This window comes from Antedon bifida, chromosome 2 (assembly GCF_963402885.1).
Source record: "Antedon bifida chromosome 2, ecAntBifi1.1, whole genome shotgun sequence".
Lineage (NCBI taxonomy): Eukaryota > Metazoa > Echinodermata > Crinoidea > Comatulida > Antedonidae > Antedon > Antedon bifida.
In genome coordinates, this window is record NC_136227.1 from 8,952,766 (window position 1) to 8,969,804 (window position 17,039).

The following is a 17,039-nucleotide window of genomic DNA, read 5'->3' on the forward strand; positions in this document are numbered from 1 at the left end:
TATAATTTTAAAACATAATTTGATGTACAGGATTTTTGATACGAGTAGTTTTAAAAACCTATTTCTTTTCAAATTCACCTGTTTGTTTATGCGTTCCTGTTAGTCAACTGTAACTATTATTAGTTGAAAGGCTGGTTACATAACCTTTACACCAAACTCGCATACATATGCTTGTAGTGAAATTAGCCTAAATCACACACAGCATTTAGACACGCACCGTGTACGTTAGATACATACAATAAAATCAGCACAAAATCATTCTTATTAAAAGTTTTGGAAAACATCATCGCAGCATAGATTGATACTCCCGCAATTTATGGACATGGTAGATAGTGTGACAACTTGTGATTTCTGTTGTTGTTAGATATTGTACACTATTACAGTATCTAATCATAACACACCAGTAAACTGAACAAGTAAATGATAACAATCCGTATATTGATTAGATTGAGATATTAAACTTTGAGTTGTGTTTTTACTAACATAATAACATAATTTCTATGTTTTTTCTTAAACAAGTAAATGATAACAATCCGTATATTGATTAGATTGAGATATTAAACTTTGAGTTGTGTTTTTACTAACATAATAACATAATTTCTATGTTTTTTCTTAAAACAAATGATAATAAATGATATTTGACTTGACTAGCAAATTCAATTGATTTTTATAAAGCCGTTTTTATTATTATTATTATAAATATGACGCGTGTACTTATAATGTCTTTTTATAAACCATACCTAAATATTTTCTTAAAATAGAAACTACGAATATTGTTTATTTGCCGATGATAAGCATTGTGTTTTATAGGGACATTACGCAATTACAGAAGGGTAGGTGATCGTGCGAGAGACAACAACGTTGTCTCGCGGTAATGTTAGTCAGGTTTAGAAGAGTGAGTGCCATGTCAAAATGTTTTACATATTGTACAGCTTCACTGTGATCTTTGGTACCTTTGTATTTCACTGCAATATCTCAATGACATCAGGTAGGATGAAACACTTTTGTTCTTAAAATATTTATGTCAAGACTTCCTCCGTGAAATTAACAAATAAGCGCCGTGGTGGCCAATTAAATGCGATGTGACCACGTAATTTGTGAACAAATAATGATATAATAGTTATTATTTTTTAGATGTAATTTAGTCCACAACATTTGCATACCAGATTAATGGGAATAAACATTTTTGCTTTTCTCTGTTTATAAAATTATTAAAAGACAGTTTAAAGATTCATACGAAACTACAAGAAATTAAGTACCTATGGGTCATGCTTCTTTATCCAGTTAGTTATAGTATTAGTTTATTTCTATACGCATTTCTTTTTTTCATATACACTTCCTATTTATTAGGTAAATCCTGTATGCGATCTGCAATTTTTGAGAACCAACGGAATTTGTTGAAATCAAACGATTCGGTATTTTCTACTACTAGAACAAGAAGTGCAACTCGATGTTCTCTGTTGTGTCTGAGTCTTACTCCTGACTGCCAATCATTTCGCTATGACATCACATCAAAATCATGTGAATTATCTGGGCGTTTGGGATTGGAAAAAACAAGCAGTCACCGGGCGTATACATTACGGCCAGCAGTACGTATTTATGGTGTTATAACATGAATACAAATGTTTTGTTGTAAAACTTGATTTGTAAAGGTTGCTGCATAGAGAAAATATATATTTGCTGATAGTGCAACAAACATAATCGACGATGCTTTAATTGGATCATCATCAATATACATTGAATTATGCCTTCTCTCTCATTATTAATTGGAATAAGATTTTATAGATCACTGTTATGTTGTTGATATTCTTGCTTATTTACTAGGTGAAAGATTGCCAGGATATTTTGGGAAGCGGTGGAAGCGGATTATACCCAATTGCCAAGACTGGTAGAAACGCATTGCTTGTGTACTGTGATATGGATACAGACGAAGGAGGATGGACGGTAAATCTACATTTTTATAGATTTTGTTTACGTAGGCCTAATAAAAGGGCATGTATATAGTCATTGTTATGCAGGCCTAGCATCTAGATTTGGCTATACATGTAAAAACTATTTTTTTTTTAAAGCAGACAATCAATATTCAATATCTTATTTTTATTTGTAGGACTTATCTAAACAGCTGTAGGTTACGTGTACTAAAACAAATTATTACACGTTAAAACAATTGCATACAAAGGAGCCCTATCGTTTTTTTAAATACTATGTACACTGTATTCTAGGTTTTTCAGCGGCGTGAGGATGGTTCACTGAATTTTTATCGGTATTGGGAAGAATATAAAAATGGTTTTGGAAATGTGTGCGGTGAGTTCTGGCTGGGAAATTACAATATACATGAGATGACGTCATCTGGAAAGTACAACCTTCGAATTGATATGAAAACGGTTTCTGGTGAAGCATACTATACAGTATACGACAACTTCAGCATCAGTAATGAAGATGATGACTACACCTTGGATTTCGGCGATATACTAAACGGCAACACGGGTAAGTGTAGAGACAAGCATGTCGTGGTTGAAAGTGTCAGTTTAATGCACCTTTGGCAAACTTTTTTCGTTTAATTAATTAATTAATTCGTGTTTCTCAAGTTGTTTTTCACTTTAACCAGTTTCGACAGATTCTACTTAGGTATATGAAAAAAACACAACCAATGGTTTCACACATTTTTCATTGCGAAACTGTTTGATAACTTAGTGGAAAACAGGTTTTAAAAGAATTTTCATCAAATAATAAAGCGTTAAACATCTAAAGGACTGTTTCTCCTGACTATAATGTCAATAATACTCGTGTTACCAACTAAGACATAGACTGGAATGGACTTTAAAGATTCCAATGCTCTTAAATATTTGACTATGACATTAAAGCCAAAACACATCAGAATGTGATTATGCTTGTCAACAATCATGTTAGATCATGAAATACACTACTACTGTTACTGTTACTGCTGGTGCTGCTGCCGATACCGTTGCCGCTACCGCTACCACTACCACCACTACTGCTACGATGACGACGTTACCCAACATTTAAAATAAAATGAATGTTTTTAGAAAATTTCGTTATTCATTTCTTTCCTAAACAGTTGATGTGATGATATATCATCGAGGGCAAGGTTTTACGACACGTGATGTAGATAACGACAAAAAAGGTGGTAATACAAATTGTGCTGAACAACATGAAGGCGCCTGGTGGTTTTCCTATTGTTACAAATGTCATTTAAATGGAAAGTATGGATCTACATTTGAGTGCTACACTGGAAGTAGTACGAGGGAAAAGCTGAGATGGTCAGAAATGAAAATAAAGCGTAACTAGTAGTAGTAAAAAAAATAGAAACCTAAACACAGTTATTCTCCCTTCTCTTGTCTTATCATGAAATTATAGTATGAATAAGCGCTGTAAACTCATGTCACTAAATACTCACAGAACATGATAAAAGAAATGAAATGCATGTGTTTATTTTGTGTTAATAACCGTATGAATGGATTGAAGTTTTACTTGGTATTAATAATTGTATGTATATCAGTGGTAGCTGGCTCATTTGTATTAAATACATCGATATATTTTGCTTAAGCTTTCTTCTAATTATAAGCGGAGGTCCAAGTGCCAAGAAGAGGCTTCGCTAATGTGTCCCATTGCCACCTCTCTATACACTAAGCACACCAAGTTTTTAGTCGCGTGCATGCAACGCGACTCTATAGCTCACTATGTCGGATGGTCGATCGGTCGGTAAACACTAACTCAAATTTGAGCAAGCGACTACAGCCATGTTTCTGGCCTTGTTTTGTTAGCTTACACCCTTAGAAAAAATAATTCAGCCGTTGCAAATTTACTGCGGTCATCTTCAAATCCAAGATGGCGTTCAAAATGGCTACCATTTCAAATTACAAACCTATTATTGTTCGTAACTCAATAAATATTATATGTATTTTATTAAACATTATATCGAGGGATAGCTATTTCATTTCATTTCATTTATTTTTGTCTCCATAAAAATACAATATAAAAAAACGTGGAAAAAGAACAAGAAGACATTATTATTTGTATTTAATCTAATAGAACTTGAGCACTTTTAATATGCGTCTAAAAATTCTTACTATATCACTTATTTCATCCTCTTCACAATCAGAACATAGTAGTTCAACTAGTACATCCACAAATATGTACATACCAACCCAGTGAATAGATATCCATGATCCATGATTTTCTGGATTATCCAAACACTTTGTCTGTGCACCAAAAGGCCATATTATTGCATTGCCATCATTAAAATGATTCAAAAAGAGATGATTAACTCTGACTTTTGTTGTTTCACAACTTCCAGACACTATTCTGTGAAGATTTTGGTCGTCATTGCCTTTTGTAGTCTCTCGACTATATATATTATATGCTAACCATTGTTAATGTTATGCTAAAATATGGTCAATAAATGTTTCTTGAATTGAATTGAATTGAAATGTTTTGATTATCTCTATACGTGACCACCAGGATTTGACCACTAGGATTGATTCCTGATTCCTCTTTCGAAAAAAGGAAGACATAATCATTTACAGTGAATCATTCAAAGCATTGCTTTTTTATCTATTAGTTGACATTGACTTGGTTCTATTAGTCTCCAACCCAATAATGATTTTTGATGTTCCATTAATTTTAACTTTTAGTCTATTGTTTATAATACTGTACTATGTAATGTTTTAATTATTATGAATAAGCTTGAATTGTAATGAAAACATTTAGGTGTTTACGTTTGTTAGATAGAGGCATAAAGAATAGAGTCAGATGAGTTTATTCTCCTGACATCATACTGCTAACTTAGAACAGTATTATTTGCAATATATAATTTATTATTTATTTTAGAGTATTATAATGCATTTAAAATAACTAGAGGTTTCGCTCTCTTCGCTCGCACACCCTCTACAGTAGTAGTGGATGCACCCGAATGGTCCTCGAAAACATGACCAACGCCTCTGGAACAATTGGTAATAATGTAAATAATATAACAGTATATACGTAAAATATACATATTATATTATTATATATATTATCTGAACGTTACACACAGGAGGAAACCGTTAATAGGGGTCATCAATCACTGAAATAGTCTCTAACGTGACTGTAAGAGACCAAAAGCATAGTTCATCAAAGTGGGTGACAGTGAGCTGTGCTTTAACATTTGTATCACAATATACCATGACAACAGCATCTTGTTAATTTTGGAACAAAATGATTAAACAACAACTTTCGTAGCCTACTTATATATCGGTCGTAGTAGACACCATTTATAATTATAAATAGAGCAAGCAACAGAAATAAACGATAATATAAGCAGCAAAGGTGTTTCCCAGGTAGGCCTACCGAGCCTCCTATATTAACATTGAATCGCACCTAAATTTGATTAAATGATTAATAAATAGCATAAATAATTAGTTCAATTAGCCTCCTATAGTAACATTGAATCGCACCTAAATTTGATAAAATAATTAAAAAATAGCATAAATAATTAGTTAAACTACCAAAAACAAATTATATTTCACGTAAAGTAAATGCCTTTATAAGTGATTAGTTGAATATCTAAAACAAATAAATTGTAGTTCACGATTCAGTTGAATCACTAAAATCGCATTGTAGTTCACGTAAAAGTAAAGGCCTTCAATAATAGTTAAATTACTAAAACAAATTGTAGTTCACGTAATGTAAATGCATTTAATCAATATAATTGATTAGTTGAATATCTAAAACAAAATTAATTGCAGTAGGCCAGTTCTTCACGATACGTTGAACAACTAAAATATTTGTATTTAATATTGAATGTCGCCACCAACGGCCATTTTGCCGGAAGTGACGGACCCGGAAGCCAGTTGAACAACAGCGCGAGTGTGTGAAAATAACCCTGTGATATCCACGAATTTCGATAGGTAACGCTAAATGTTGTCGTTGTAAAAGACAAAAATGTAACAATAGCGTAACACTGTTAAAAACTAATGTTATCAAATCTACGTTTCGCGGTACATCTTAGATAGATAAGGTAGGTATCCAAGGCGGAGATTTATACCGAAGTTTTTCCATTGTGCTCGCCTATGTTATGTCAGAATTACCCATAATTTATATATAGATGTGCACTAAAAAAAAAAAGAAATTCCATAACTTTACTGATCAAATAATGTGATTACATTTATGACCATCGATCTCTTAGTTTGAAAAATATCAACTGGTGTAATGATGATTGTGCTCTTTTGATTGCATTTGATTGATTGATGTCTTAACAGAATGATATAACATCACATTTTGTGTTAAATGTTTTAGTTTGTATTTGGTTTTATAGGCAAATTTTGTGATTGGTCAATACAGACCTTTAATTGCGAAAGCCCCAGTGGTCTTTTTCTCATTCTCAGAGATTTCCTCATTTTTATCGTTTCAAATTAATTAAATTTCAGTATATCACGGGCGGTTTAGAATTAATGTTCTTTACCTGATGTGTTTATATATATTATTATATAAGTATCTCTTTGGAGATCCCGCTTCGTGAATAAAAATACTGAATAGATGAGGGCGTATCAATTTGATCTCTGGTGCGCGTGCGTACAATTGAGGCCTAGTGCTGTTCCGCCGTACCACGCCGAGAATGTCATAGAATCGCAGCTATCCAATCGAGTTTGAACAATACCATGAAAGCCCCAGTGGTCATATGGTTAGGACAACTGCATATCAAGCAGACGGTCCGAGTTCTCATTCTCACAGATTTCCCCATCTTTATCGTTTCAAATTAATTATATATATACTGTATATGCATAAAAATAACATGCATAGAAATAAATTCTAATCCGCCCATATAATTATATATATAAATATATATATATAAACAAATCAGGCAAAGAACATTAATTCTAAACCGCCCGGTGATATACTGAAATTTAATTAATTAATTTGAAACGATAAAGATGAGGAAATCTGTGAGAATGAGAAAAAGTCGCCCCAACCGAGACTCGAACTCGGACCGCCTGCTTGATATGCAGATGTCCTAACCATTAGACCACTGGGGCTTTCATGGTATTGTTCGAACTCGATTGGATAACGACTCTTTAACATTCTCGGCGTGGTACGGCGGAACAGCACTAGTCCTCAGTTGTACGCACGCGCACCAGAGATCAAATTGATACGCCCTCATCTTACAGTATTTTTATTCACGAGGCGGGATCTCCGAAGAGATACTTTTATATATATAAACAAATCAGGCAAAGAACATTAATTCTAAACCGCCCGGTGATATACTGAAATTTAATTAATTAATTTGAAACGATAAAGATGAGGAAATCTGTGAGAATGAGAAAAAGTCGCCCCAACCGAGACTCGAACTCGGACCGCCTGCTTGATATGCAGATGTCCTAACCATTAGACCACTGGGGCTTTCATGGTATTGTTCGAACTCGATTGGATAACGACTCTTTAACATTCTCGGCGTGGTACGGCGGAACAGCACTAGTCCTCAGTTGTACGCACGCGCACCAGAGATCAAATTGATACGCCCTCATCTTACAGTATTTTTATTCACGAGGCGGGATCTCCGAAGAGATACTTTTATATATATAAACAAATCAGGCAAAGAACATTAATTCTAAACCGCCCGGTGATATACTGAAATTTAATTAATTAATTTGAAACGATAAAGATGAGGAAATCTGTGAGAATGAGAAAAAGTCGCCCCAACCGAGACTCGAACTCGGACCGCCTGCTTGATATGCAGATGTCCTAACCATTAGACCACTGGGGCTTTCATGGTATTGTTCGAACTCGATTGGATAACGACTCTTTAACATTCTCGGCGTGGTACGGCGGAACAGCACTAGTCCTCAGTTGTACGCACGCGCACCAGAGATCAAATTGATACGCCCTCATCTTACAGTATTTTTATTCACGAGGCGGGATCTCCGAAGAGATACTTTTATATATATAAACAAATCAGGCAAAGAACATTAATTCTAAACCGCCCGGTGATATACTGAAATTTAATTAATTAATTTGAAACGATAAAGATGAGGAAATCTGTGAGAATGAGAAAAAGTCGCCCCAACCGAGACTCGAACTCGGACCGCCTGCTTGATATGCAGATGTCCTAACCATTAGACCACTGGGGCTTTCATGGTATTGTTCGAACTCGATTGGATAACGACTCTTTAACATTCTCGGCGTGGTACGGCGGAACAGCACTAGTCCTCAGTTGTACGCACGCGCACCAGAGATCAAATTGATACGCCCTCATCTTACAGTATTTTTATTCACGAGGCGGGATCTCCGAAGAGATACTTTTATATATATAAACAAATCAGGCAAAGAACATTAATTCTAAACCGCCCGGTGATATACTGAAATTTAATTAATTAATTTGAAACGATAAAGATGAGGAAATCTGTGAGAATGAGAAAAAGTCGCCCCAACCGAGACTCGAACTCGGACCGCCTGCTTGATATGCAGATGTCCTAACCATTAGACCACTCGGGCTTTCATGGTATTGTTCGAACTCGATTGGATAACGACTCTTTAACATTCTCGGCGTGGTACGGCGGAACAGCACTAGTCCTCAGTTGTACGCACGCGCACCAGAGATCAAATTGATACGCCCTCATCTTACAGTATTTTTATTCACGAGGCGGGATCTCCGAAGAGATACTTTTATATATATAAACAAATCAGGCAAAGAACATTAATTCTAAACCGCCCGGTGATATACTGAAATTTAATTAATTAATTTGAAACGATAAAGATGAGGAAATCTGTGAGAATGAGAAAAAGTCGCCCCAACCGAGACTCGAACTCGGACCGCCTGCTTGATATGCAGATGTCCTAACCATTAGACCACTCGGGCTTTCATGGTATTGTTCGAACTCGATTGGATAACGACTCTTTAACATTCTCGGCGTGGTACGGCGGAACAGCACTAGTCCTCAGTTGTACGCACGCGCACCAGAGATCAAATTGATACGCCCTCATCTTACAGTATTTTTATTCACGAGGCGGGATCTCCGAAGAGATACTTTTATATATATAAACAAATCAGGCAAAGAACATTAATTCTAAACCGCCCGGTGATATACTGAAATTTAATTAATTAATTTGAAACGATAAAGATGAGGAAATCTGTGAGAATGAGAAAAAGTCGCCCCAACCGAGACTCGAACTCGGACCGCCTGCTTGATATGCAGATGTCCTAACCATTAGACCACTGGGGCTTTCATGGTATTGTTCGAACTCGATTGGATAACGACTCTTTAACATTCTCGGCGTGGTACGGCGGAACAGCACTAGTCCTCAGTTGTACGCACGCGCACCAGAGATCAAATTGATACGCCCTCATCTTACAGTATTTTTATTCACGAGGCGGGATCTCCGAAGAGATACTTTTATATATATAAACAAATCAGGCAAAGAACATTAATTCTAAACCGCCCGGTGATATACTGAAATTTAATTAATTAATTTGAAACGATAAAGATGAGGAAATCTGTGAGAATGAGAAAAAGTCGCCCCAACCGAGACTCGAACTCGGACCGCCTGCTTGATATGCAGATGTCCTAACCATTAGACCACTGGGGCTTTCATGGTATTGTTCGAACTCGATTGGATAACGACTCTTTAACATTCTCGGCGTGGTACGGCGGAACAGCACTAGTCCTCAGTTGTACGCACGCGCACCAGAGATCAAATTGATACGCCCTCATCTTACAGTATTTTTATTCACGAGGCGGGATCTCCGAAGAGGTACTTTTATAAATATAAACAAATCAGGCAAAGAACATTAATTCTAAACCACCCGGTGATATACTGAAATTTAATTAATTAATTTGAAACGATAAAGATGAGGAAATCTGTGAGAATGAGAAAAAGTCGCCCCAACCGAGACTCGAACTCGGACCGCCTGCTTGATATGCAGATGTCCTAACCATTAGACCACTGGGGCTTTCATGGTATTGTTCGAACTCGATTGGATAACGACTCTTTAACATTCTCGGCGTGGTACGGCGGAACAGCACTAGTCCTCAGTTGTACGCACGCGCACCAGAGATCAAATTGATACGCCCTCATCTTACAGTATTTTTATTCACGAGGCGGGATCTCCGAAGAGATACTTTTATATATATAAACAAATCAGGCAAAGAACATTAATTCTAAACCGCCCGGTGATATACTGAAATTTAATTAATTAATTTGAAACGATAAAGATGAGGAAATCTGTGAGAATGAGAAAAAGTCGCCCCAACCGAGACTCGAACTCGGACCGCCTGCTTGATATGCAGATGTCCTAACCATTAGACCACTGGGGCTTTCATGGTATTGTTCGGTTGGGGCGACTTTTTCTCATTCTCACAGATTTCCTCATCTTTATCGTTTCAAATTAAATATATATATATATATATATATATATATTAATTTAGACTAGAACATTGGGGATTTGAAGTTTAAACACAACACTACTGCTCAACTACAAAACTATTGTGTGATTCTATTAATACTATTCTGATTTGATTAAGTATGTTGTCTCTTCCTGTTCTTGTTCTGTGCCTTCTTTCGACCAATCTTGCTCCTCTCCTTTGGCAAATTTAAGAAAAAACATCATTCCAAATAGCAGTATGCCCGCATTAATTATAAAAATAAACGACCATTGTTTAAATGTATTCTGAAAAGAAATAGATTATAATCTCAATTTAAAAAAAATCCATTTACAAATAAGCCTTTTATATGCACCCGATACACGAGCGGTATCAAGTCTAGCAACAATAAACAACATGCAGTATCGCGTCTTCTAGCAGTAACTTTCATCCCATGGGATATGTTATAAATTATTTTCTTTATTGTCGATAGACATGATAGCAACAATACTAATATTGTATTAGTATAAACTTTTAGAGCAATGACAATTTTTTTTAAATATGTTCAAATAAGTAAAAACTATATTCAAAATGAACCAAAAGAAATGAACAAAATATTAACCAAGTAAAAGTTGAATGTCTGATACTACGAACGAATACGGTATTGGCTGTTATATATGGCACACATAATGTAATTACGATTTATTTGAAATTTGACCATTACAAAATTCTAATTAGGCCTACAAAACGTAACAGTCACACACGGTTCTGGCTTAATCGTTGTCGATCTACAATTTGTTCAAATATGGAAAAACTTACATTGTTTTCTGTTAGTTTACCAAGAATAACAGGAACGATGAATGCACCAATACTTGAAAACGTTGTTGCAATTCCAACAATTATTCCAGCATATTTTGAAGATATGTCCAATGAGTTGGTATTTAAACCGGGTGGATTGAATCCAAGCGCACAAAAGGTAATTGAGATTAGAACCATAAATGCTACTAGAGATTCACCAACTTGGGAAATGATAAAGAAACAAACTGCAGCAACTCCAAGATCTAAATAAAAGATAAACATACAATTGATTAAGACACATGAGTAGAGTCTTGTTATTTGATTTGATTGTGAGTCATACTGCATGGTATTCATAATAGTACTCCATTAAATTATTACGTCATTAAGAGTGCAATTTTGTTATATACGATTGTAGACAGAAAAAAAGAAAGAAATAAAGAAAAAAAGAAAGATAAAAAAGGGAAAAAAGAAAGAACGAAAAAAGAAAGAAACTTGGTCAATGTACTTAATAAATAAAATATATACGGTAATGTAGTATATCATATTGAAGCATCATAAAAGAAATGAATGAATGAACGAAAGAAAGAAAGAAAAAAAGAAAGAAATAAACAAAGAAAGAAACTTGATCAATTTCCTCAATAAAATAAAAGATATGTATATCATTTTGAAGCATCATACCAATGATAACACACAGTTTTCTTGTATTCAAAATGCTCAATATATTACGGCGAATTATAAAGTCAGCACAGGCAGCAGAAAGCAGAACAACTGGAAGTCTGGCTATGGCAGGGATTGATGTCAGAATACCAGTCTAAAGTAAGTAAATAAAATACAATGATAATAATGTGTAATAATGTAATCTGGTTAATAGTCTTCGTTCCAATTCTCAGAATCGTCTTGCTCCTGCTAAAGTGAAGACCGTCTCATATTGTCATTGGAATTATCTTATGCAGCTTCTATGTTTTGGAATTCTCTTCCAAACTGCATTAAAGATGCACAGTCGGTAGCTCTTTTTTAGAAGTTTCTAAAGACATACTTGTTCAAAAAAGCATAATTAATCCCTTTTTTCTCATTTTCCATGCCACCTAGATTGTTTTAGATCTAGTTTAAGTAGGTAGGGAAGGAGGCACCTGAGTCCGGTATGACCGAGACACAACTGCTGCTGACCGGGGTTCAATTAGACCGATCCCTGGTTAGCGACGTGGTCGTATCCCCTTACTTCGGTTTGGGTTTTTTTTGCATGGTTGGAATGATTGTTTAGTATCAAGTAATTAAATCAAAATTGATGTAAAGAGTTAAATCACGCCTTAAAGTTTCCTGCTGTAACTGTGATGTAGGGCCATATCCAACATGTCATGTGTCACCTGACAACGTTTGCAAGGCACATCCATTGGATAAGTGTTAAGTTAATATTTTAATTATCTAGTCATCGGTCAATTACTTTATACTTTCCAAAACGACACACAACACATTGTTTATTGTATTATAATCTCTCACTCTAGTTATCGATTTCCACTGTTCACAGAGTGAACATTTCAAGCTGTTAAATCATTCCACATTTTTAATTTAATTTGAATCATTCTTAGAGTGAAGAAAGAATGCTCTTTTATTAGTTTAAACTATTTCACACCGAACACCGCGTGACATTTTCACTCGTTCACTAGAAGCAAGAATATTAAATGAAATATTATAAAAAAAACTTACAGATTTTGCATCAAATCCTAAAATGGATGAGATGAAAATGGGTATTTCTGTTATACTGAAGTACCACGCGGCGTCGAAAGCTACATAGCCAATCACAATAGCCCACACCGCAGAGGACGTGAATATAGCCTTCCAAGGAACTGATGAATACTATGATATAAAAATATACAATTATATTTTTTATAGTTTCAAAATAAGTTGAATTTTTTGATTGTTTTTTTCGGTAGTTCAATATTAATGCATTTCTCCAACGTACAACATTTGGTACTGGACGCTCTAAGACTTGGTTCCCACTAGCGATGCAACTCAACCTACACAGCGTAAGAATATGTGTTTCCCCGCCCCGAAATCAAACTTTGTCGCCGGTTCATTTAGGACCAGCAATACTAATGAACATTTAATTCTCAGTTTCGTAAATATTGAGCTTGGATTCCTTAAATTATATTTGGAATATGGCTAATGTTTAGGAAACAAAATATTAGAAATTAATGAGGGCAGCAAACCATATATTTAAAAGTAAAAATGTAAATTCGAATTTTATGAAGGTCATAATTATATTTTTCACCATAATTGAATGCTTTAGAATGACGCACTTTTTTATAAAACAATAAAACAACTGCGGCCTACAGCCTAATTACCATATTGGTATAATAACATTTTGTTTTATATTCTCAATAATACACTGTAACAGTGAACTGTGGGCAATGACAGTTTCAATTCTAGAGAATAATAGGTATTAGGTGGTCGGAGAAAATAAAATAAAAAGATTTGTATAAAAGAATAGATGAGTGGAGTAAGGAAGTAAAGAAAAGAAGGCTGACATTGTATAATCATAATGCTCCGATTAAACGAAAACACACAAGCGAGGATTGCACTCAGATAGGCTCAACGAAATACTAAAATACCAAAAAAAAGAAGGAAGACCGATCAGAACGTACAGAGTGGCAAATGCAATGGACGCGCAATCGAAAAGGCAAGAGAGGAAGGCTGGCCGCCGCCGAGAGAAAAGTTTTTTTATTTAACAAATGATTTATAAAAACAACGTAGGCTAGGCCAACATCACGCGCAATGTCTAATGACGAATAGCGTTTAGGGTGATTACAGTAACACACCGTAACATTAGTTCTTTCTTCAGATGACATAAACAGTTCTAACTCCTTTTTTGTAATAAACGGGTCAGTATTTGGCGTTTCATAAACAAGTGTTGTCCATACTACCAATCCTACTAACCCGAACACGCCTGTCATAATCAAGAAATAGTACAAAGTTGTAAGGAACAAAATAAAAATATCTAACGTAAATACATAATGCATTTTTTTACTGTTAATATTATGGTTAGCGCAATCATGTTGCACAATTAGCGCTTTACTAACCCGTGACCAAATTATGGTCGGTGCAAAGTTTGATTGACAAATTGACCCTCCGAATATGAGCGTGGCAAAAAGTCAATGGAAATCACAATTCAAATTTGTTTTTGCCTGACTCACTAATTGAAGTCACGGAAGACATGTAGAGAAAAAAATTATTCGTTTGAATAATTTTATGTTTGATATTATTATTCTCAACTTTTGTTATTTTGATTTATTTTAATTTATGCCTTGACATTTTTTTTATCCTATTCCTATCTCTGAATTTTTTATTTTTATTTGCTTGTTATGGAGATTTGGTTTGAGTTATACATTATATATCTATTTTAATGAATGCTTGTCTGTTTAGTATTACCCTGTTTATGTATTTTTATTAAATGCAATTATGCGTATAGCGATTCTTTTGTTTTGTTTTATTGCTTTTGGTGTCTGTGTACCAGTTACAAAAATACAATTTTGAAAAAAACAAACAATGATATATGATATCTATTATTCAAATTATTTTATATTTGTAATTATTATTGAGGCAAAAGGATAAAGCATAAGCTATTTCATTCACTATCCTTCTTAAAGATGGCAATCCTGTTCACATGTCAAACATATAATACACAAAATGCTCATAGAAAAAGAAAAAGAGAAAAGCTCCTTAATATGATATAACAGGATTTGAACCCAGAACCCTTGGATTGGTAGCCGAGCATCATAACCACCAATCCACAGATAAACTATTATTACTGTAAAACTGAACATGAACAATTACTTAAACGACAGACAAAACAAAATTACGTTAGCATACTATACGTATAAAATGACACCGGCCAACCACCAAGTTCATATGCTGTGCAAAGCCAACCGGACAGATGACTTGAAACGATTGTTGAAAGTGTTGCCCCTGTGTAAAAATAGAAATTGAGAAAGATTAAGTTATGGTAAATGTACAGTAGTCAACATTGTAGCTTGGTGGATAGATGCTAGGCTACCAATTACATTGCCCTGGGTTCAAATCAACATCAAAGATGTCAGATTTCAGACGCCAGGATTTTTTTCTCATGACAGAACAACTCCACTTCCAAGACTTGTTCGTGTAGAGAGCATATTGTGTATGTTTGTATATGGCCTCTACAGGACAGGACAGGACAGGACAAACTGTCATAAAATAAAAAATAAAATGTTGTAAAATAGACAAAGGGAATTATAAAAAAAAGGTATTTGTTACATTTGTTCGTGCATCAAGGAGTTCGGCAGCCATTTTAAATATGGCCACCAATTGTATTGAAATATGATAAAATAATTTACCTCAAACCAAAACAACCTCATATTATAAAAATGTTGACTTGCCATTGTATAGACACCATAATACTCCGTTGTTCATAAACTGTCCATTTTCCTAATAAAACGAAGAAAGCAGAAAATGCCACTCCCTAGAAATAAAGAATGAAATGTACCCATAAAGGGTCAAAGGTTAAGAACAGAATACGAATTAAATTAGGCTGGAATATACAATAAGTAACCAATATTCAAGAAATCCATAGCATAACAATCAGGGTGCTGACATATTATAGTCAAAACATCACGACGTTACAAACAATTGTCGAGTTAGGTATATAATCTTGCTATGTTTGTGTATGAAGTAGTTAAAAAGTTTGTGAAAGTGTATAAACCATACAAAATAACAGCAAGAAAATAAAGGTTTTCACCTAACGGAAGGAGCTAGTCTGCCGTAGGCACATATCAAACAATATAACATCCCGCAACTAGGCCCAACCTATTTAGTTTTCTTTACTATTCTCAAAGTCTTATAGTATAAAAGAATGCATTTTATTCATCAGAAAAAAGTAAACACTGCTTCAAGTTGATGCTTAATTGTCGGTTGTTGTTGTTGGTTAATTAACGCATACATCTAAGATAACACTTAAGGCATTAAATGACAGATTGGCATCAAAACTTGCAGAGTATATTGGAAAGGATCAATTTGGTTTTGTAAAAGGAAGAAGCACCAGAGATGCGATTGCTGTGCTGAGAGTGATGGGAGAAAAATCCCCAGAATATGGTAACGAATTGTATATATGCTTTGTGGATTATGAAAAAGCATTCAACAGGATTAATTGGATCAAATTGATGGACATATTGTATAGAATTTGTGTTTTTGCTACCAGGGAACAAAAATAACAACAGATGGCAGATGTAAGAGTGAGATTCTAAGGAGAATGGGAATGGCAAAGGGGAAATTCCCAACAAACAGGAAATTCTTAACAAGTAAAGCAAGTATTGAAACAAGAAAAAAAGTGGTTAAAGCATTAGTATGGAGTGTTGCATTATACGGATGCGAAACATGGACATTAAAAAAAGAGGAAATAAACAGAATAGAGGCATTTGAAATGTGGTGTTGGAGAAAAATGCTAAAAATTCAATACACAGAGCACAGAAGGAATGATGACATTTTGAATTGATTTTTACAGTTTTATTAGTATGTTTTAAAGTGTTTTATTTATATTTTTTAACTCATTGTTATATAAAAAAAAAACAGGTGCTACATCTATGCCCGATATGTTTTTATCCTGTATAAATAAGCTTTTAAATAAATAAATAAACAACTTATTCCTACCTGTACTGCTCCGTCTAAAACACGCACTGCAATCAGTAGATTGATACTGACCTCTGCAGCAATTGGAACCAACGCTGTCAGAATACACTCACAAAGTAGCACTACTCCCAGGGCTTTTTTACCGCCTATACAGCAGGAAAACCAGCCTCCGGGGATCGGCGTGATTATGTAACCAATGTAGAAAGCACTCAGCACAGTTTGCTGAGTCAT

The 17,039-nt window shown here is 34.7% G+C and overlaps 2 protein-coding genes across 2 annotated transcripts; one reads left to right on the forward strand and one right to left on the reverse strand.

Moving 5' to 3' along the window:
• Nucleotides 1-828: 828 nt before the first annotated feature.
• Nucleotides 829-3,809, forward strand: LOC144834994 (fibrinogen-like protein A). The gene is made up of 5 exons (XM_078690000.1): nt 829-988; nt 1,351-1,589; nt 1,825-1,944; nt 2,223-2,487; nt 3,080-3,809. Exons 1-5 carry the CDS (start codon nt 913-915, stop codon nt 3,307-3,309), a joined length of 930 nt encoding a protein of 309 aa, XP_078546126.1. The 5' UTR covers nt 829-912; the 3' UTR covers nt 3,310-3,809.
• Nucleotides 3,810-10,455: 6,646 nt separating this feature from the next.
• On the reverse strand, nt 10,456-17,039 carry LOC144835412 (sialin-like). Its single transcript, XM_078690497.1, has 9 exons — nt 16,830-17,039; nt 15,585-15,645; nt 15,212-15,370; nt 15,021-15,116; nt 13,970-14,097; nt 12,858-13,007; nt 11,832-11,964; nt 11,175-11,416; nt 10,456-10,663 (listed from the first exon to the last, which is right to left on the reverse strand). The coding sequence occupies exons 1-9, from the start codon at nt 17,037-17,039 to the stop codon at nt 10,499-10,501; spliced, it is 1,344 nt and encodes a 447-aa protein (XP_078546623.1). The 3' UTR covers nt 10,456-10,498.